The following is a 23,437-nucleotide window of genomic DNA, read 5'->3' as shown; positions in this document are numbered from 1 at the left end:
GAGCCGATGCAGCCGCAGCCAACAGAGGGCGCCGCCATTTTACCAATGTTATAAGTCTTAGGTATATGCTCAAACTTTTTGGTTTTACTCAAAAGTCTAGCTGCCGCATTCTGAACCAGCTACAAACTTTTAATGCTAGACATCGAGAGACCAGAAAGCAATACATTACAGGAGATAGAGCGCTCGTCTTGGAATCAAGGGATCCCAGTTCGAATCCCGGCTTGTCCGCGTTACATGTCGAAGTGTCCTTGGGTAAGACATTGAACCCCTATTACCCCCAATAAGCAGGTTAGCAGATCATTTCATTTCATTTCATGAAGTCAAGTATCTACTATTGACCTCTGTGGGTTTCCTGTCTGCTTGAATCAGCTCGGGAACGGCCGGAGTATTATGAAGAGATGTACTGAAGAGCACACACACACACACACACAGATACAAACATAAAAAGGACCAATGATGCCATGATGTATGATATCAGATCAGATCCAGGAAAAAAAAGCAATATTGGACCCCCGCTCTACACCATTCAGCGACATCTAGATGTCCAATAATACATAATGCACCTTTAGATGAGCAGACATATCTGACAGTGGATAAAAAGGCAGAAAATACTTTCATTATGTCGTACACACCCTTTCAATTAATTTAAAGCTAGTTTGAGACTAATAGCAACACAAACTAGCAAGCATAGTATCTCAACTGTTTGACTTTCCTCTTTTCAATTGAGTCCACAGACTGAAAGTAACATTATTGCTGGAGGTAGTATTGCTATTAAACACGTGGTTTTCATTAGTATGACAAAAAAAAAATCATTTAAACATAGGTGTGTAGACTTTACTTTTGCAAGCCTGGCTGTGCTTTCTAAAGTGTTATGCCTAATGTATGTCCTTTTGCACTCCTCTCTGCTTCATTGACCGCTAACACTAGACCGCACGCTCCCGCTTGGTCCTCATTTGTCGTCCGAAAAACACTTTGACATGTGGCTGACTTTTCTCAAAGGAGCAGCACATGTGAATTTATGTGAGAGCGCCCTCGGGCTCTCAAACATCACAAATTAGGCCCCCAGATGACCCAGAAGAAGCAAATTGGCACCATGAGTGATTTCATCGCGCTATAACAAGAAGAAGGTTGATAACAGTGAAAGTATTGAGATGCTGAAATGTTGTTTCAATGCCACTTAGGTAGATTGGGGCCCAATTTATTCCACTGCTCCGTTGAAATCAGAATAAAAGACAGATAAACGGCCAAATGAAATGGCTACGTTTTTCCGATAACAAGATGCGAAAGCGGAAACTGTCAGTACCCATTTGTTTCTCGTGTCATTGTCGAGGCTCTCGGAGAAAAATAAATAACGCTTGGGCAACGGCTCCCAGTGCTGAAGAACAAAGAAAAAAAGTGAGAATGGAACATGCTAAAAAGTGATGTAGTGAAGCAGCCGGATAAGGAGGGTGGCAGGCAAGAATAAATGGGACCCAGCCTGTGAGAGGAAAACACCATCTGGTCAAGATTATAACCTAGATACTGGGCATATGTGCCTTTTACCATTCCTCTTATGTCCTCAAGTCATATCGCTGTGCTTAGGAAGGATTAGAACACACCTTCATGACTTCTTGACAGCAATTAAAAATCCTATGTTTGAGTTTTCTTCACAATTGTTTTCTTTGTTGAGGCCAAGCTACACATTTGAAGTATATTTACTAAGTTACTATATAGGGCATATTGAATTTACTATTGATAAATTAACCCTAACATTGAGTAAACTAAGTTGGAACACACATGCATAGAAGGTTTCTATTCTCGTCTGGATTTTTTTTTTCAGTCACGTACGTGCAAAAGAGTGCAGCATGGGAATCTTAGCTGGATGAAGTCTTACCTATCCAAGGTCAAATTTGATAGCAATCTGAAAAATCAAACATTGCGTTTTACACATTTTTCCAAAGGTATGTCAACGTGTTTCCAAAAGTGGACATTTTGGGATGGCCAGTTTACAGCGCTAAAACATTTACAATTGTGTATTTTACTTACGCCATTTTTAGACACTGTGAAAGAGTTTTAGATGTTTGACTTCTCTTTCCAGAAGTGAATTACTCATTGAGCACAATTGCGTGTAAAAATGGGCCCTGGGTTGTATTTAATCACGTTTACTTTCTGTTTTGATTTGAAAATGCCCCGAAAAGTTGCACACAAGTATGTCCGGAATTTCATTGGCTAATTAATGTGTCAATCAGGTCAGGTCAGGTCATGTTCATTTGTATAGCCCTTAATCACAAGGAGTCTCAAAGGGCTGTACAGACTACAGATTATTGCACACCACTATTATGACACCATCCCCTGATCTAAAACCTACATGAGGGCATGGAAAAACTTAAAAACCTGAGGAAAATTTGAATTGGTCACTACTGGACTCTTGTGAATATAACCACACTATGTTTGCAGGGTATCTTATAATCAAGACCGCGCACAAGGTTGGGTAGGGATACTTTAACTGGATTACTTTCAATTACTTTTGGATTTTTCCAATACCAAATATGCTAATAAAAGACAAAATAAACTAAATATGAATAACATTACTAAATTTTGTGCAGGCTGGGGGAGTAACGGAATACATGGAACGGCAAAAATGATGATGGCAAGCTGTTTGGATTTATTTTCATTTTGTTTCTGTCACATTTTATGTTAGTTTTGCCGGAGATCAAAGAGATCAAAGCCAGGAGAGAAAGCTTACCACGTGTTGTGAGTCATAATTGTATTCATTTTTAGGTTCTTTTGTCTTTTATTAGCATATTTGGTATTGGAGCAAAAGTAATTGAAAGTAATCCAGTTAAAGTAACCCTACCCAACCCTGACCGCGCACTCATAATCAAGCACGATACTGGTGAACTATGCCGGCTTTATAGATTTTGGGTATTTTCTTTCAGACTGACCGTGTTGTTTCTATGATGAGCACATTTTGAAGTGGTCATCATATCTTGAATGTCAAAGAGTTTAGGATTCCTGATGATATGTGGCATGATGTATTTCAGTGACTGGTGACATCATGAAGACACAACTTTGTTAATCAACAGCCTAACGGCCCGTCATGTACACTCGAAATAAGAATAGAAGACACAAACAGATTTTGAACATGCAAGGAGAATAGGAGAAATTGATACACAAATATGTACGATTCAAATTTACTCTAAAGGTTCTCCCCTGAGCCCTTTGTTTTTAATATATCTTAGAGGTTTCAAAAGCAGCCACCCTTAAAGATGTGGAAACAAAGAACAGAAACACTATAGGCTGATCGTGACAATGCAGGCGCACAGTGCATTATTGTCAAAATAACGGACAAAAGTATGGAACAACATTCAAAATACAGACGCTGCCAACTAACAAACAATTGTATGGACGATTGTTAGTAAGCTGAATTTGTTCGTAAGTCGCTTCATTGATGAACCTTGTATATTGCATGGAAAGTATGTTTAAGGTTTATATAAGTAACCTGTTTTCTTTTGTACTGAAAAACTAACGTTTCATAAAATAATATGCTCTATAAAGATAAATAAAGTTAAGTTTAACTTACTTTTGGTAGATGGGCTTCAAGAGTAAGGCGACTTCCTCCTCCGTGGTTGAAAGTGGACAAAAAATTAGTGATCCAACCATTTTCTCAACCGCATCAAGCTTTCTTATTCCACTTACATTTCAAAAGAAACCGCTCGCCTCTTCTCTACACTTTACACCAACCATATTGAATGGATGTATGAGAAATTACATAATAAAAAATGTCAAAGTTCTTAGCAGGCTAGAGATACAGAATGTGTACACACAAACTAGGAAGAGGAAGCCCGATTTCTTCCGGGTGGATGCTGAGTGGCCCCTCACAGCGCCACCACACCCCGCTTACGGCGTAAAGAAGCACTACAGTAATGTCCTGTGCACACAATACGAAATCTAACTTAAGGCATGTCTGGATATTTTTCATACATTTAAAAGGACACTGTGTAATATTTGAGCACTAGATGTTGCAGTATTGTGTTGCGCAACAGGGAACGAGTGCTACAAAGCACAAGGAAGTATACCAACTATTAAAGTGACCAAAATGCACATTTTATCTTCTCATTCGTTTGCCTCGTCTTTGTTTTTTTGCGTGTACTCGTAGCAGAATTTCTCAACCTATTTGTATTTTAAACAATTCATTTTATGTGATAGTTTATATATATTTGCTTGTTAATCAAATCAATATGTTTTTTTTTTGATAAATTACGTTTTTCATTATCACTTGGAGGCGTTAAATATTACGTAGTGCCCTTTTAATCCAGCCTATATGGTAAGATCACTTGAAATAAACCTTTGCAAAAAGTCAAGCATATTTAAATTTATTTTGAAACATCTAGTGGGCATCATCATGACGAATAATCTTTGTTGAATGAATGAAAATGGTTCTCACCAGTAGAAGGCGCTAAATAATTCTCCATGTGCCTTTAGTCACTATTTTTTTTCCTGATTTATGTCAGGAAAGGTGTATTAACAATTGCTATTTTTATCATCCCTAGCTACCACAGTGAAAACTTTGGAAAAAGTGTAGCTCCACATTATGGTTTAAATCATTTGTTTCTGCATTGTTTGTGTTCCAGCAGGTTCAACGTGATTTGATCTATGTTTTTGTTTTAAGCTATACTCAGGAGAATAATTATCTCCTGTATTTTTTCATGTATTTAAATTGAATCTGTAACAAAACCAATAATAAAAATGATATCATTGTTTTAAATATTGATTGCCACTGGTCAAAATCACTGTATTCTCCATGCTTCACTTCCATTGCATGCTGTTTCAACCCCCTCTAGCGACAATTTGGCGGTATTACAGTGCCCTAATTTTGTCTCTTCTTTCCTGCCGCATAGACGATAATGTTGTTTCTGATTGGGATTTCTGCAGCCGTCAACATTTCATCTCATGGCAACCAAACAGCAGGTAAAGACTGAACACACACATAATTTTTTTATTAAATGTAATTTTTGGGGCAAGCATTTATCATTTGTGTTTCTGTCCAGGTAACCCCACTCAGCAGGGTGCCCACGTGTTGCCCTCCACATTGATCTTGTGTCTTGCGCTCATCTTTGTCGTCCTGCTGACCATTTACTGTCTCAGGTGAGAAAAACTGAATTTGAAACAGTCAAACAGAGCAAATCCTGTAACTCAATGTACATTAAATCCATGAGGCAGTTATTTGCGTCTTTACTGATCTTTCATTACAGAATATAATATTCTCTCTTACACTGTGAATACATAAAAAATGTGAAGTAAGGAATACAATTATTATTTTTGTTACTATTTTATTGCACTATTATTCTCATTGTTCAGCTAAAACTTGGGCCAGTCTAAGAGAACTACCTTGTAAACACTTCCCTATGTCCTCACATTTTTTTTTATCTTATCTTACTGGTTTTGATATTTTATTACATCTTTATCCTGGAGTGCAACATCTAATCTTGTTGGAAACAATGTTTACCAAGTTGTTATCAATGATAATATTAGAATTTAAGATATTTTTCCCTTTTACCTGAATTACTAACTAAAATTAGGTAATACATGTGATGAGCAATATAGTTTGAATTGAAACCTTGATTATTATACTTATTTTACTACATTATTTAAATGCTATAGCGTTTGCAAAGAAAAGTATTTTATTCTTTAAAGGAACAGTGTGAAATATCTTTGTAAAAAAGCTCATTTCATTAATACAAAAAATACCGGTGAAAATAACAAGTAACAGTACATGAGCTCTTACATAATGGTGCGTTTTTAAAAATACTAATTGGTGGAGAATTATACATTTATTTTACATAAGATAATTCTCACCAAGAGGGGGCTGACATAACTGTCCAGCATAGTGCTTCTATAGGTAAAAAACATAAACCTATTAAAAGACTGGGCACAAGCATAAAAAGACAAATAGTAAGTTTTGGTCACATTGAGTCTCCATAGTTTGTATTCTCTTTTTAGCACTCGTTTTTAGTTGCACAACACGATGCAGCAGCAAATGGAGGTCAAATATTACACACTATTCCTTTGAATTCACTTACAGTATTACATTTTATCTCACACTTGAATTTTCTTTCTAAGGTTCAAGAACCATAGAAAAGCTCTGGTTACATCGGTGGATAAAAAACTTCCGAATGGCTTCTTGGAGGAACAAGGTACTCATTGTAATCTTCCATTTCGTTTTTTATGTAGTTATTTTCCTTTTATGTTTATGGTTATGATCGGCACATGAACAGTCTCTACGGCGTTGCATAGTCTTGGGAAGGGTCCATTATTTTGCCCAGCACATTGAGAGCCTTATACAATGTTACCTTATTACTCAAATATAAGCCCACATGGCATTTAAACTGCCCCCTGGAAACTGATTTAAAATAGCCTCATACTAATAGAAAAATGACCCAAAATATTAATGAACTGTGTACCTAAACAACGTTGATTATTAAAATGTGTAGAAAATAAACATTAACATACAGGGAAAAAACATGATAATAAAAACAATTTTGAACCTTTTACCGTATTACCCTAACCTTAAACAGAGCTTCAATGGCAGACAATCGTACACCATTTTTGTCTTTTGCAATCCTTTACTTTTATCACTAACTTTCTGAAAGACCCATTATTATGGAAAAAAAAGAAAATAAACCACACAAATTACGATAAAATGAGATGTGGTTCACTCAGATACAATAGGTACAGCGCCATATGAATGAACATGAAGAAGAGATTGGGCGAGAGGGAAGCATGGGCTTTCGGGTAACAATCACAGTCTTATGCCCCCTTGTGTTCATTTTGTGCATATATGCCAACCCTCTTATTGTAATATTTCATTTGATCGTAAATTCGGCTTATAATCAAACCGAGGACCAGTCCAAGGCGGAATTCATTTTACGAGCAGGAGAAATAATTTGTGTGGCGATTTGGCAGGGTGGGAAAACCTTAACGGGCGCTTGGCTTGTTGCTGCAGGTGCGCCGCCGGCTCGTAATAGCGTCCGGAGGGAACCGTTAGCCTCCTGACCGCTATATATATTCCTCTTTCTCAAACGCAGGAGAGCAAAGAGTGGTCCTCCTCCCCAGGTCACCCTCACCCTCCAAGAGGTTCTTCCCCATTCCGCTGGACGCACTGGAAGAAGAGTATCGGCTACGCTCGGCCGACGACTGCAAGCTCTTCCGAGAGGAATTCAACGTGGGTTTCGAAAAACGAGCCGGGCGCCAACCTTTAGTCTGCAGTTGCACGAACACAAAAAATAGCACTAAAAAGTTACGAGGACCAGCCTTGTCCTGGATTCTTTTGGGGCTCTCATGAGGTTTTGTCGTTACAGTCTCTGCCGTGTTACTACCACCATGGGTCTTTTGAGGAGGCCAGCAAGGAGCACAACAGAGACAAAAACAGATACCCGAACGTTTTACCATGTGAGTGAGGAACCTTACAATTCCTGAACATAGACGAGACTCACTTGATCGCATTTACCACGTTTTCTATATGTAACTTGCACCATTTTGTAGTAAAAATTTAAAATTTGGGTCGGTGTTAAAAACAAGGCTTCGAGGTAGTACATTATCGTGATTGATAAGTTGTTAACCACATATGCACAACATTTGATGCAACGGGATTCAAACCATAATCAAGGAGGTGAGATTTTTGTTACTTTACTACTAGATACTAGGGTTATGTGTGATGACATGGGAAAAGGATTTTGTTTTTATCTCATCATTAAGCCTTTTTTTACAGTATTAACAAATCATTTATTGACAACGTAAGCTATGAACACAATACCAAAATACATTTAAAATTAATTTAATGTCTTCTTAAGTCCCATCCATTGTGAATAGATGGCCACACATATTCAGTCCTGCGGTATTAAAACAATTGTGTGATGAGGAGATTCTTAAGGCTTTCCCTGGGTCAACTTTAACCCTAGTGGTTTAGTGGTTGATAATCAGTGCTCATTATGATTGTTCCTGGCACAACGTTGTGATTTACAATGCTTAGTCAAACTGTGCTTGCTATAATATTAAAATATATCTATCTATCTAGCTAGCTACCCTGGTCATATCCTTGAGAGGGGTGACCGACAGCTCTAGCTTCCATCATATTTACCGGTACACCTCTTTCCTGTAGTGCACTCACATAACTCGCACTAACACAATCCATCCACGTCAACCGCGGCCTTTCTCTTGATCTCCTTCCATTTACTTCTGCTCTGTAGATCCTTTTCAACATTCGCTCCTCATCCATCCTATGCATGTGCCTCAACCATCCGAGTACTCTCTTATCCACATGCTTGCTCAGTTCCACTACTACTCCAGTTCTGTCTCTCACAATTTCATTTCTTATCCCTCCAATCTTGACACTCCTAACATACCCCTCAAACACTTCATCTCAAAAACATTTAATTTCCTTTTCAAATCTGCGTTCAGGCTCCAAGTCTCTGCACCATACAACACAGTCGGCACAATCACACGCTCATACCATACCATCCATACTCATACTCATGTTGCTCATCACTCTCATCAGAGCACCCAAAACCTTGCTTCCTTGATTCACTCTGTGATCACACTCCATTCCACCAACTGCAGCCACATCACAACCCAAGTACCTAAAGCTTTCAACTTCTTCCAACACCTGTCCATGCAACCTTATTTCTAACGCCACGCCCACTCCATCACGTGAACACTTCATCACCTTACTCTTCCTAAAAATATATAATGTATATATAATGTATCATATACAAAGCTTTAGGTGTAGGGCGTCCGCCCCGAGACTGGGAGGTTGCCGGTTCGAGCCTCAGCCAGGTCACACCTAGGACTTACAACATTGCCTCCCTGCGTAGCGCTCGACATTTGGAGTTGGAATTGGGGGGTTTGGTCACCCAATGACTCCTCCCTAAGATGTTGCAACACATCAGTTGGATTGAGCCCCCTCCTCTGTATCAATCTCCCAGAAAGAGTCGAAAATGGAAATGCGTTGTTGACTCTAGCCACCTACCACTAGGGGGATATGGCTCCAGTATATCTATCTATCATATACAATGCGCATATTTTCTATTCACAAAGTTCTGTATTCTGATTGGCTAAAGAGTCAGTTCCCATTGATGACTACAATTTTTAATTGACTGTAGAGTAGTTACATTTAAAATAACGTTTATTCAAAACCTTTATTGGATACAGAAAGACAGAAGGAAAGAGTGAGAGAGCAAAAGATAAGCAAAAATGAGAAGGAGAGAAAAAAATAAAGAGAGAGACAAAAAAAGAGAGAAAGTGGGGAAAGTAGAGTTTAACAGAGAAAAAAGTAAGAGAAAGAAACAAAAACAGAAAAAATAGGTCTATGAAGCTCTTTGAGACTATTTGTGATTAAGGGCTATACAAATAAACATGACTTGACTTGTTTAAAACACTATTTTATACCAAATATTTATCAAGAAAAGGGGTACGCCTTATACATGAGTGCACAGATAATTTATTTGCTCTCTTTTCCTTGCAGATGACCATTCCAGAGTTGTCTTAAGCAGCCATAAGAGCCATGTGTGTTCAGACTACATTAACGCGTCTTACATCGACGTGAGTTCCGATTGCATAATCACTGGAAAGACGGCTGCCCACTTAAATGTCGCTTACTTTTTTGGGGTGGGGTCACAGGGATTTAAGCAAAAGAGGAAGTTCATTGCTGCTCAAGGTAAATGCCATTTCAAAAAGTGTACTGTACAATCTCTTTGTCCTGGTTTCAAATATATATTTTCCTGCTTCAGGTCCAAAGTTGGAGACGGTGGCCGACTTTTGGCGGATGATTTGGGAGCAGAAAACTGCAACAATCGTGATGCTGACCAATTTAAAAGAACGGAAGGAGGTTGGTTTTTTCTCCAATATTATACCTGTCACCCTCAGCCAATTGCACCCCGTATTAATTATTGAATTTTCCCTTATTAAGTGATAATAAACACAAACACAACGAGGCACCTATTTATTCACAACAAAACTGATTATGTAGAATGCAAAAGATAAATTGTGTCCAGATGTTTATCTTATTTTACTAAATAAAGAACACAAACAATTATTTCAGAATCTTGTTAGTTCTTTACCCATTCGCAGTACATCAGAGCAGAAGTAAAAGGAGACCAAGAGGAATTGACGTGGATGGATAGTGTTATGAGTGAAGTGCAGGAAAGCGGTTCAAATATAATGGAAGCTAGAGGTCTTGTTAGGGATAGGAATGAGTGGAGAGGTGTTGTGAAAGGATAGTGGGATGTTTGGACGCGTTTTAAGGGATGGGCAGGGCACCTGTATGATGCGGCACCCTGACCCGAGTGACACGGCCGCTTTCTTGTTCCCCGTTTCATCTGGAGGGAACAACTTGGATGCCGTGGTGCTTAACTTGTTTGGGCGTTAGGGCGATTGGGTTGGCGATGGTCCAAAAATATATGTGTGTGTTTTTATTGCCACTTTTTCCCTTTTTGAATTTTCTTTATATTGTATGTGTTTGTCTTGGTGTCGGTCACCCTTCTCGAGGGATATGACCAGTGTAGCTAGATAAATAGAATTATATGTAGCAGAGCAGGGTTTCACAGACATCATCTGTTCCACAGATGGTTTTACTTTGCAACAGAAACTCTTACAATTTAGTTCGATTTACAAAAAAGATGTCACAATATCAGTTCCCATTGTCTTTTTGTACCCTGTACGTACTTCCCTCACATGGCAATATGCTTGATTGAGGATAACATTTGCTAGTGCACCATGACACAGAAATCTACGACTGAAAAAGGCCAGACAAGACCGGTCTAACAAAAACATGTCTAAAAAAATGTACTTTTAAAAGACATTTTTTGCCTGTACAAACTTGTTTTTATAGAGCTCAAGGGAATTGAAATCACCAAATATGTATAAGTACTGGGAAAACATCTGAATTGACAGGGATGCAATATAAAAATCAATTTGTATCGGCTCCCATAGTGGTTCTCAAACCTCATCCACTATGTACGAAATAAACAAGTGTCTTTCCTTGCTGAAACCATGTCAAGGGCTGTAACATTCCACTTTTACATTATATTTTATAACTGTTGCTATTGTTTTGTCTATTAAGTGTTAAAACCAAAAATGTATAATCAACCCACCTATGAACCTATCCATCTATCCACCTATCAACCTACCAACCTACTAAAGCCTGTCCACCAATAGAATTAATCCAACCCGCAAAGCTATACTGAGAACTCAGGCTCGGGTTTCAGATCTTTTTAACCAACAAACCTACCTGCTGACATATCTACTGGCGTACCTACCGACCACCCTACCTATGTAACCACCTATCTGACCTGCCTATCTAACCTACCTACCTACCTGACTGCCTACTTACATGCCTGCCTGCCTACCTTCCTACCTTCCTACCTACCTACCTACCTACCTGCCTACCTGCCTACCTACCTACCTACCTACCTACCTACCTACCTACCTACCTACCTACCTTCCTACCTACCTACCTACCTACCTACCTACCTACCTACCTACCTACCTACCTACCTTCCTACCGACCTACCTACCTTCCTACCTACACATACCAACAATTTTTAACATGACGCCAAGAAATATTTTGTCACAATTCAAGAACACATGATAACTAACTCCATGTCGAAGATTATGATTTTTGAAGAATGAAATAAAATCCCATTCAACAATTTAAATTTACCAAAAATGAATGTGATATAAAAAATTGGGTGACACATAAGCAAATTGCTTGTTCTCTATTTAACACAGTGATAATCAGTTGTTTTAGTTTGAAAGAAAATAAAAAAGGCATTGTTGAGAAGCCGGAATTTTGTGGATGGATAGTTTTAAAATCAAAGTGTTATCCAACAATCCTCAAAAATAGCTGGTGACTTAATTTATATCAATTATTCGTTTATTTAGCGACGAATTGTTGCACATCTAATCGTGACCAACATTACAATGCAGTGGCACTGTCTTTATCGAAAGCAACAAGAAAAAATACTGTAAATCACTGTAGCATTAGAAATAATGTGGATAATGTACTGTAAAATATGATCTCGGGTCCTCATTTAGGTAAAAAAAGTAGACAGTGTATTCAGGCCATGGTTTGTTGAAGCGTGTGCATAAAAAAACAATTAGATCAATTAAAGTGTTGGCTTTGACAGAAGATTGGATTTGGCTGCTCGGAGTGGTCGGGAGCTGCAGTACACCATTTGGCATATGTTTATCGACTATGTTGGTATTTATTGGGGTGCCTTTTCCCAAAATCTAGCCACCCACGGGGGCCTGAAGTACAACTGTGTAGATTTTCACAAAAATCAGTTCAGCCGTATCAGAGCCTATAAATAACACACACACACACACACACACACACACACACACACACACACACACACACACACACACACACACACACACACACACACACACACACACACACACACACCAGGATTTAAAGTAGTTTAGATGGATTAGATTTATGTCAAATATAAATACATTTTGATTAAAGACTTGAAATCTAACAATTATGAAAGGATTGAAGTAAAACACAACTGAACTACACTACCACAGAATTTCTCCTCCTATATGACTAGCATGCATTTCTTTGTGTTTTTCTGTCCATGACCCAAAGTTAGCGCCCTATAATTTATTCGACCCTGTCCCTCTGATGACAATCTCTTCACATTGTCACCCTGAAGACGATTTTTGCACGGGCTGAGCCTCGACGCTTCGATCAATGCGGAGCTGAGCGGCAGGTTTGATACAACACAAGACGGCGAAGATGCGTCAGGGATCAATGATGCAATAATTGTTGATAAGACCCGCTGAGGATTCTTGATAATTAGTCTGAAAGGCTGCTTAATGAGCAGAAGCTCGGCTGGCGCTTATTATTGACTGATGGGGACGCACAAAGTCAAGTGCCTTTGAATCCCTTCTTACACCGAGAGAAAAAAGGCAGGCACTTTCCTTTTGGCTCTCGCTTTTGATGAATTTAAAGAGTGGAAACAAATAATTGTTCAATAATTTTCTTTTAAATTGGAACCAAATTGAACAGTCATTGTTGTTGTTATTTTACATAACTCATTCAATGCCATAACGTAAACAACAGTGCGATTTCTATTATCTCATTCAAGGATTTCGGTATAGATAGATAGACAGATAGACAGATAGACAGATAGACAGATAGACAGATAGATAGATAGATAGATAGATAGATAGATAGACGGACGGACAGATCGATACTTTATTCATCCCCGAAGAAAAATTCACATTTCCAGAAGTATCCTCATGTTAGAAAATAAAATAAGAGATATAGAATACAGTTGTCTGTCCCTGTGTGCCCTGCGATTGGCTGGCAACCAGTTCAGGGTGTCCCCTGCCCACTGCCCGAAAATGGCTGGGATGGGCTCCAGCACCCCCCGCGACCCTAATGAGGATAAGCGGTACGGCTAATGAGATGAGATGAGATATAGAATACAAAATGTCCCAATATATTTTGTTTACATGGCAGCACGGCGGCGCAGTGGTTAGCGCGTCTGTGGCACAGTTTTGAGGTCATGGGTTCAAATCCAGCTACCAACCTTCCTGTGCGGAGTTTGCATGTTCTCCCCGTGCTTGCGTGGGTTTCCTCCGGGCACTCCGGTTTCCTCCCACATTCCAAAAACATGCATGTCAGGTTAATTGGCCGGTCCAAAGTGTCCCTAGGTGTGAATGAGCGAGCGAATTGTCTGTCCCTGTGTGCCCTTCGATTGGCAACCAGTTTAGAGTGTCCCCTGCCCACTGCCTGAAGATAGCTGGGATGGGCTCCAGCGCCCTCGCGACCCTACTGAGGATAAGCAGTGCAGATAATGAATGGATGGATGCATCTTGTTTAATTTCAATCATCAGTATCCGAGTTTTACTGTAGGTCGACGTAACCATCTCTTAAGTTCGAACGATCCATTCATAGATATTGGCTTACATCAAATAAACCACAGTCCCACATTCGGAAAAATGTTGGTTTAAATCTTATCTACTACATTAGAATCACACGGTAAAGCGCTTTGGGAAGTCTTGACTTGAAAAGCGCTCTATAAATGCATATCATTTCATTTCAATCATACCTTAGCGGAAATGCACATTGACCAAATAAGCATCCGAACCTCTCAAAGACACTGGAATCTCTTTATCCAATGCAGAAGTGTTCTAACATGTTTAGGTAAGAGCTCTTTTCCTCTCCAAAAAGACTAATATTTGACGAATATTTGATCAAAGACGGAGATTAAATTCTCGAACGCCCGAACGAGTACTTCAAGTGAACTTCTTCAGGGAGGTCTCCCCAACCAAATGTAACACTTTTTCAAAATAAGATCATTTTTTGCGCAAAACGCCCACTGTTCTCTCCAGCCAGAAAACTAAGTGAGCCAATTAAACACGCATAGAAATTAGAAAACTCTTACCTCGACTCCAATCGAGCAAACAGAAGGTAATTTTAGAGGATAATTAATTTGAAATGTGGGCCCACATTCTGTTTCCTCGGTGTCCGTTTTGGCGGTCCTTCGACGCAGAGGTCAGAGATGTTAACGTCGGGGTCACCAACTGTAGGCCAAAAGGACATTCCGATGTCTCGCCGCGTGTTTTTTCCCGGGACTACACCGATTATTCAGACTTTGAAAAAATAGAGCTGGAAAGAACCATTGCACTACATTTTCAGAAGGATCGGCCCTGAGTGATAAAATGTAAACATGTTTTTTTTGTTTTATCCTATTATTACGGGTGTCTTAGGTAACCTGTTATTTGTATCATCTTTTTTTATCTGTATCTGTAAAACTGAAGCATTTTCTGTTGTTATCAGGACAAATGCTTCCAATATTGGCCAGATAAAGGCTGCTGGATGTACGGTAACATCAGGGTGTCTGCCGAGGAAGTCACCGTTTTAGTGGACTACACGGTCCGCAAGTTCTGTGTCCAGTATGTAAGTTGAACCCTATATCTTTTCTTTTCATTAAAGCTTTGCAGAAAAAGAAGATACGTATATTTAAAATGTGCCATCAATGGATTTCTAGAGCTCACCGCTAAAACTTAATTACACCGCAGCAGGCTTTCCCAGCAATATTTTTAGGAGAGCATTGTCTCTAATTAGGCACGCAGTAAAATTGTTTCATATTTCAGCCAAGTGTAGTTATCAAATGCCATTAAAAATACATCATTTTAATCGCAAGCTCTTATTAAAAATTAAGCATCTAATAAAGCTGCATGGAGAAGGCGTAAAAAGTAATGCTCCCTGAAGGGGCTTTCAAACAGTTTAGTACACGGTAATAGGATGGAAAATAGAATAAATAAGGGGGAACTGCGGCACAAAAACAGTAGAGGTTATTAAACGAACCTGTAGGCGAGATTAAAAAAATAATATCAATATACTAATGTGTTTAATGTACTGGTATAATCAATATGTGGTACGTAGGATTTTGTCTCACTTCACACTGCAAGCTGCAGGTAAACTTCCCAATTTCTTTACAAGATGAGTCAATCATTGCCAGTGAGACGGTCAAACTTTAAATGAGTAGAGTCAAAATTATGTAATTTCAGAGCACTAGAGGTCGCTTTATAATGAACTGCTACCGAAAAAAACATTAAAAAGCACAAGGGAGAATGCAAACTACGGAGACTCAAAGTGACCAAATCGCATTTTTTTCCGAGCATTTTTTCGCCAAATCTTTCATTTTTTTGGGGGTATCCGTAACAAAAAGATGGCAGACAATCATGTCAGCTCCTGTTAAGTCAGACTTATGTTATGTAAAATACAGTAATTTCATGTTTTTTGCTGGGTTTGCCTTTGAAGAAAAATCCTCACGAAAGTCAAAACCCGCGAAGTAGAAACATGTATTTATTTATAAGATATCAGTAACATAACTCATACAACTGTATCAAAATAACAACTAAAGCTGTACAAATAAAAACACGGAACACAGAATTGCAGATGAATGAAGGTCTTTATTGCCGTTATGCAATATTACAATGAGATTGGGGGCTTTTGCTTTTTTTGTGTAAAAAAAAAGGTGATGTAGAAAACAGCTAGCTAGCTGCATGCTAGCATCTGGGTTCCTCGGTCAGGGCCAGGTCTCCTTGCTGATTAAAAGCAGTTTCCCACAAGGTGTAGCTCCAGGGCTTTCATTTCAAGGGTAATGGATCTGGCTTTGGTGAGATGCAAGCTCGGCAGGGGAGTTTTGTCAGAATTGTTACGTAGCTGGAGCAGTGGGCTGAACCTGCAGCCCTGCTATTGCTTCATCTCCCAACACTGACTTGGTCTCTTACCAAACCCGATGATAATCCACAATGATGATCAGCATTTCTTTGTGCTCTACTGACCTTTTTTAGAGTCAGATTCAATTGATGACTTTATTTTTAACGTAAGTAGCCGCTTAAATACTAGTTGTCGCTGTGCTTTGAAGTTTGTTTTGGTGGACACATTGACTAGTGGACCTGCCCTGCTATTTGACTGACAGCATACACTAGCCTATCACATTCGCGCACATAGACAGTCACGCCCACCCAACACACACACACGCCGCCTTCCACAACCTTACCCATAGCACATGCTGTGTGTTGTCTGCTGCAGAACACAGTGTATCGAAACCACAAAAAGTAAACCGTGATTCACTTAAGGATTACTGTGTTTTGAACATTTCTGATTTAAAACGTATTTAATCAATTCACCCTTTTTTTGTTTATTAATTACAAATAGCCCAGTCTTCAATTGTTCTCCAATCAAAAGCACAGTCATTATTAACGATAAGTTAGTGTTGAGGACTTTCACTTTAAACTATGCAGCCAACAAATAAATTAATTTGCTGATAAAAGGAAATACACAAAACCAATTTCCGTACAATTTCCAGGCAACTGTTTTGTCAGTCATGATAAAAAGTCTACAGTACATAACTATCACACCAACCTTTTATGGTGACTTTGATGCCTCGTATTTGCAGGGTTTCTGTGTAAAAGAACCCCATGTTGCAAGAACAAAGTCACCCCAGCCTGTGTGCGTTTGTGTGTGTGTGTGTTGTGGGCAGCAGGGCAGCGAGGGTCCCCGGGCCCCCTGCCTGGTCACGCATCTTCACTTCACCAGCTGGCCAGACTTCGGGGTGCCCTTCTCGCCTATCGGCATGCTGAAGTTCCTCAAGAAGGTCAAGGCTGTCAACCCGCCCTACGCAGGACCCGTTGTGGTGCACTGCAGGTGAGAAGAAAGCAATTAGGTCCTTTTTACTTTTACCCTTTCCTGTATTTTTGAGTTATCAAAGCAGAGGCAAACTCCATAACAATATCACATTTTATTGACCTCTACTGGTGACATTTTGTGTTTTTAGTAAATGACTTAAAAAATCCAAATTTACCTCTTTCCTTTATATTTGGGGCGAATATTTTGAGAGTGGATTTTGATGATAAAATCCATTTTGCTTAGTCTGCAACCAATCATGCTTCAGAAAGGAGGTGAACCAGCTCTGGGCAACATCAATTACAACAGCAAGTTTCAAAATGGCCACCACCATAGACGGAGAACAATAGGTGGATTTTGCTTCTTCACTCATTTCTCAAAAGTAATTTTAATCGAAAAACTGTTTCTGTTGGAGCACCATACGGCATGTGGATAGGACAACCTTTGGGTTGAGGTTGGGTTTAAATCTTTTTAAAAGAAATGCAAAAAAATACTGAGATTATTGACAGCATTGTTTAATAGTATTCAGTCTTTAGGGAAGAGATTCTGTGGGTCTTTTTTGCCCCAAATTAAAAAACGTTAATAAATGTCATGATCTGATTGGCTACAAGCCAATATCAGTAAATTTGTTGTACTCACACTTAAGTATTCTAGGTTTTGGTGGGTATCTGTAGCAGTAAGATGGCGTACAATTACGTCAGCTCCTTCTAGGTGAGCCTTATGTCATGTACAATAAATACAAAACACTTGACCTAAAATATTGGAAAAAGGGCATCATTTTATCACAATTCATGTGTTTTTCTTATTATTTGAATAAATAATGTTTTTTTTAAACTTATGAAGTGTTTAACCTCTAAGAGGTGCTAAATAACACACAATGTCCCTTTGATACGTTTATTCTGTTTTTAGTATTATACACCGGCAAAGGAGATTGCATAAGATGCTAGTTTGTTATTTCATCATTATTAAGTACTGTTGTTCGTTGTTTTGACTATTATGCACTGTTGACATTATTTTCACTATCGGCCCCTCATGTTTCTGTTTTTTTGATTTTCACACACTTTAGGGCGAATCTGTGTTTGTAACCTATGAAAATTACTATATGTACCCCAGTAAAACACAGCGTTTTTTTATTACATAGAAAAATTCCTCAAAGTTGAGGTTTTTACCGTATTTGTGCAATGATTATTCAGTCAAAAAATATAGCAGACCTCAATCAAAAATAATTGAACGCAACAGGAATCGAATCCAGGTCGCGACCACCAGCAATGTAGATGACATAAAGGCATTAGGTTTTATCTTATCATCACACTGTTTTTAGTCACACTACCGGAGACAAATGTTAATTTTGTTGTTTATTTCTCACATTACTATTCTCTTCTATGCCTTGTAAGTTGCAAGTTTTTTTGTCATTGAAACAGGTGTAATGCACAACGAAATTAGCATTCATCCCCATCACTGTAACTAGAAATAGTGAGATAAAATCAACTGCCTTTTTCAATGATATTTTATGCCTGGTAGTTCAGTGGTTAGGATTTGGCTCTCTCCGCGACCTGGGTTTGATTCTCGTTGCATTCAACTGCAGCATTTCGGCTGAGAAAAAAAAATGAAACAGACTTTTATAGCAATTTTTAATTAAAGATTCGGGGTGCGCATAATACCTTAGTGCACGTTACACACAATTAAATACGGTAACAAAAAGAAAGGGCTCAGGGAAGGGCTTTGAGAAACGGTAGAAATTTCTTATCTGAGGTTTGGGCTCTCTCCCCTGTTTTCCTTGCAAGTTTTAAATTCATTACTCATTTCCTTATTTTGACTGTCTATTAAACATCTCATCTCATCTCATTAGCCGTACCGCTTATCCTCATTAGGGTCGCGGGGGGGCTGGAGCCCATCCCAGCCATCTCCGGGCAGTGGGCAGGGGACACCCTGAACTGGTTGCCAGCCAATCACAGGGCACACAGGGACAGACAACTCATTCGCTCATTCACACCTAGGGACAATTTGGACCGGCCAATCCACCTGAAATGCATGTTTTTGGAACGTGGGAGGAAACCGGAGTGCCCGGAGGGAACCCACGCAAGCACGGGGAGAACATACAAACTCCGCACAGGAAGTCTGGAGCTGGATTTGAACCCACGACAGGTTCCCATGACATGAACTGTGCCGCACAAGCGCTAACCACTGCGCCGCCGTGCTGCCCTCTATTAAACATATCTTTTAAAAAAAATAAGGTGAAAATAATGCTGGGATAAATTGGCAAATCTAATTACGAGGTATTGCGAGGGGACTAGCCAAAATCGTAAGTGCACCAGGACAAAAGTTCAAAGAAAAAAGTGCAAAAACATTTAGAAGAAACTTATTCCAAAATAAATTGAAAAATAAATAATATATGTTAAAGTAGTTCGACCAAATACGGGTTTTCTGGTGTATCTGTCGACAGGTGGAGCTAGGCAGACAGGCTAGTTTTTACCATAAGTCTTTGGAGCTACTTTCTGTGTTTATTTAATGCGCTCTAAAGTAACACACTTTCAACCGTCTTCAGGTTCAGTAAAAACAATCCTCCTTGTTTCACCTAAAGTTAGTTAAAATATGCCAATTACAAATTACACATGAGTCAAAGGGCCACAACAATAAGCCGGCTTCCGTGTTAGCTTTGCATAGTAGTCAAAACCATTTGCCCCTTTGGATTTGGATAACTCTCAGACAACAAGGATTCCAACCTTTATACACCTACAAAGAAAGAAGCGTCACCCATTGGATAACACAAGAATAACAATAAACAACACACTTTTTGGCTCCAACAATAGGAGTAAACATTTTTCTATAAATAAGCAACTGATAGTCAAGTCAGGTCAAGTTATATTTATTTGAATAGCCTTTAATCAAAAGGAGTTTCCGTGGTGAGGCAGCACAGTGGGAGAGTGGTTAGCATGTGTGCGGCACAGTCCTGAGGTTATGAGATCGAACCTCCTGTGTGGAGTTTGCATGTTCTCCCCGTGCTTGCGTGGGTTTTGTCCGGGCACTCCGGTTTCCTCCCACATTCCAAAAACATGCATGTCAGGTTAATTAGCCGGTCCAAATTGTCCCTAAGTGTGAATGAGCGAGCGAGTTGTCTGTCCCTGTGTGCCCTGCGACTGGCTGGCAACCAGTTCAGGGTGTCCCCTGCCCACTGCCCGAGGATGGCTGGGATGGGCTCCAGCACCCTCCAGCGGTGCAGATAATGGATGGATGGAGTTTCAAAGTGCTGCACAGACCACAGACTATTACAGACTACAGACTATTATGACACCATCCCCTGATCTAAAACCTACATTAGGGCAAGGAAAAATTGAAAATGAAGAAAATGAAGAAACTTTAAGAAGGGACCGCACAAGAAGTAATCCCCCTTTCAGGATGACCAGGTTGCAACGAATGTTGCATTATCAAACAATAAAAATAGAAATATAATACAAAATAAATAAAGAATTATATGAAGTACAAACTAAAAAATAAAACAATAAAATGTATGACCAGTCGAATACTAACCAATGAATCCATTAGTTGCATCATCCGCAACGGAAATACTTGGATGAAGTGGACATTTTCCCTTGTTTTCTGACAAGTGTTGTCTTGTGTTGGCATATGTGTACGTGTATGTGTGTGTAGCGCTGGCGTGGGTAGGACGGGCACGTTCATTGTCATTGACAGCATGATGGACATGATGCACACGGAGCAGAGAGTGGACGTCTTCGGTTTTGTGAGCAGAATACGGGAGCAGCGCTGTCAACTCGTACAGACCGATGTAAGCTTTGACCTCTTCTGACCTCCCTGACAGTTCTTGTTGCAGCACACGGCAAACAAACACACACAAAAAATTCTCAGCGATACGTGAAGAGATAAAAAAAAAAAAAAAAACGAAAAAATACCAAACAACCTCTCAATCTCTGATCCTGACTTCCTGTGTGCCCTTTCCACACAGAGGTAAAAACCGGGCCTAGAAAATCCAGCCTGACGCGACGCAGCAGGAACCTGACCAATTCAATTTCAATTTTTCATTTTTTTTTTTGCACTACTGGCAGTTTTTTTATAGCTTGCCACTCCTTGCACATTGCTCTCTGCACTATTGTAATTACAGCGTTATTGTTACAGTGTTAATGTTACTGTGTACCTGACTTGTTAACCTGACTGCCCATTTTGCACATCTGGTTAGCTACTCTTCTTGCACTATCGGCACTATGGTAAAATACTATACGTAGCCAAAATACAATACAACTTTATTTATATCTGTACATTCAAGGAAACTGTGGGGGTCAGATGCATCGACATTTCGTTCTGTATACACGTGTACTAGAATGACAATAAAGTAGATCTGAATCTGAATCTGAATCTGAATCAATTGATTTGCAGGAATTGAGCCCGAAGGAAACCCGAAATACAATATTTTATTCGAAAGGACTTGGGAGGAGAGGTGATTTAAGATAACAAATTAAATCCCTTCTTTTGTAACAAAATCCAAATTAAGCAAGACTGTCTCAACATTTACGTATTTCATTTTTCTGCAGAGGTTACATTAACTGACAATTTTCTAACGTTGACACACTTTTTCAAGAATTGACGGGGAATGTTTAAGGCTGTCCGTCATTTTGATGGGTTGACAATTGAATCATAAACGGCAGCACCTGTACTTCCTTAAAAATCGAATGCCACACTTTAAGAGAGAAAGAGGCAGAGAGAACAATAAGAAAATTGACAGGTGGATATCACTCGAAAAATGCAGTTTGACAGGAGCCCAGCCTGACCCAAACGTAATGGTTTGCATTTGAAATGAACATTTGAAATTTGAAACTAGAGTGGTCGGGCCAGGCTTGGTCTTAAGATCTTACCTCTGTTTTCGAATGCTTTTCACTGATTGTACTTTTCCTTATTTTCCAGTGCTTTTCAACATGTTTTAAGACTTTTAAATGTTTCAGTACATTTTTCACATTTTAATTGTTTAGTACATTTCAGTACTTATTACACATTTTACTATGTTTAACTTTTGTATATTCCTATACTTTTCCAGTACTTTTCAAAATTTCGGTTATACTTTACACACTTTTTATACTTTTTCAGTACTTTTTCAAACGTTTTAAAATTTGTAACACTTTTTTCATACTTTTCAAAGTAAATGCTTCTCTTTTTTGGATTTCAGTTTAGTACATTTCGTCACTTTCTCACACTTTTTACTAGGTTTAACTTTTGTACATTCCTATACTTTCCAGTACTTTTCAATACACTGTACTGCTTTTTCATACATTTCAGTACATTTTTCTATTTTCTACATTTCAGTTTAACTTAATTGGAGTACTTTTTATGCATTTTACTATTTTTCCATCACTTTTTGTTGTACTTTACGCTTTTTCTGCACTTCTTCAGTACTTTATCAAACATTTTAATATTTGTAACACTTTATCATACTTTTTACATACTTTTCACAGTTAATGTTTCTCTTTTTAAAAATTCAATTGTTTGTAGATTGTAGTACTTTTTCACATGTTTGACTCATTTTAAGTAGGTTTTAACAGCAATTTTTTTTTTCATATTTTCCAATACAGTACTTTTAAATGATACAGGCTCAAATTTGGGCTTAAGATCTTACCTCTGCCACAGATGCAGTACTCCTTCATCTACCAGGCTCTACTGGAGTACTACCTGTACGGAGACACGGAGCTGGACGTGTGCTCCCTGGAGCGCCATCTGCACGGGCTTCATAACACCAGGGGCCCCCACGACAGACTGGGCCTGGAGGAAGAGTTTCGGGTACGTTCCAAAACGTCGCTGTAAACCAAATCCCGACTCGGTGGTATTTTTTGCGCCCGGATCGTGCCCAGGGTGGCGCTCCAAGCGCCAGGGACATCACTAACTGCGCTTTATAAGGAGCCTCCATCTGCCATGCAGAATTTACGGTCGCTCCGCGGGACAGTGTCAGGATTTTTTTTCCCCATTCCTCCTCTCTGCTGATTAGAACTTTGTTGTTGCCTTTGTTTACTCGCGGCAATAAATGTCGGGCGCTTCAGAAATACACTCTGGGGTCACAACATTAGGAACGCTGCAGCGATAACGCAAAGTGATAACTAGTGTTCAAGCATCGAATGCTTTATTAAATATAAATCACCTAACAGATGATAATAACAAAGAATAAAAAAGTTTCAAAAGAAAAAGAATGAGAATACAGTCATATTTACATGTTTTCAAGAAGAAGGAAGAAGTGAAAAGTTTTTTGAA

General features: G+C 39.1%; 1 protein-coding gene across 4 annotated transcripts in view; it reads left to right on the top strand.

Moving 5' to 3' along the window:
* Positions 1-23,437, top strand: part of LOC148353727 (receptor-type tyrosine-protein phosphatase epsilon-like) — a 61,186-nt gene that overhangs the window by 22,460 nt on the left and 15,289 nt on the right. For 3 of the 4 annotated variants that reach the window (XM_088352027.1, XM_088352024.1, XM_088352025.1), the window contains exons 3-14: positions 4,881-4,950; positions 5,031-5,127; positions 6,103-6,176; positions 7,068-7,204; positions 7,341-7,431; positions 9,503-9,579; positions 9,658-9,694; positions 9,768-9,865; positions 14,834-14,953; positions 17,049-17,212; positions 20,840-20,975; positions 22,823-22,972. In XM_088352027.1, the coding sequence (XP_088208153.1) occupies positions 4,887-4,950; positions 5,031-5,127; positions 6,103-6,176; positions 7,068-7,204; positions 7,341-7,431; positions 9,503-9,579; positions 9,658-9,694; positions 9,768-9,865; positions 14,834-14,953; positions 17,049-17,212; positions 20,840-20,975; positions 22,823-22,972 (1,245 nt within the window). In that variant the 5' untranslated portion in view covers positions 4,881-4,886. The remainder of the gene's footprint in view (positions 1-4,880; positions 4,951-5,030; positions 5,128-6,102; positions 6,177-7,067; positions 7,205-7,340; positions 7,432-9,502; positions 9,580-9,657; positions 9,695-9,767; positions 9,866-14,833; positions 14,954-17,048; positions 17,213-20,839; positions 20,976-22,822; positions 22,973-23,437) is intronic. The other variant, XM_088352026.1, reaches the window with a different exon arrangement.

The sequence above is a fragment of the Urocampus carinirostris genome, chromosome 13, assembly GCF_059441175.1.
Source record: "Urocampus carinirostris isolate Australia breed hairy pipefish chromosome 13, RoL_Ucar_1.0, whole genome shotgun sequence".
Classification (NCBI taxonomy): Eukaryota; Metazoa; Chordata; class Actinopteri; order Syngnathiformes; family Syngnathidae; genus Urocampus; species Urocampus carinirostris.
Note: the sequence above shows the minus strand (reverse complement) of the source record. Positions and strands in the feature narration are given on the sequence as shown.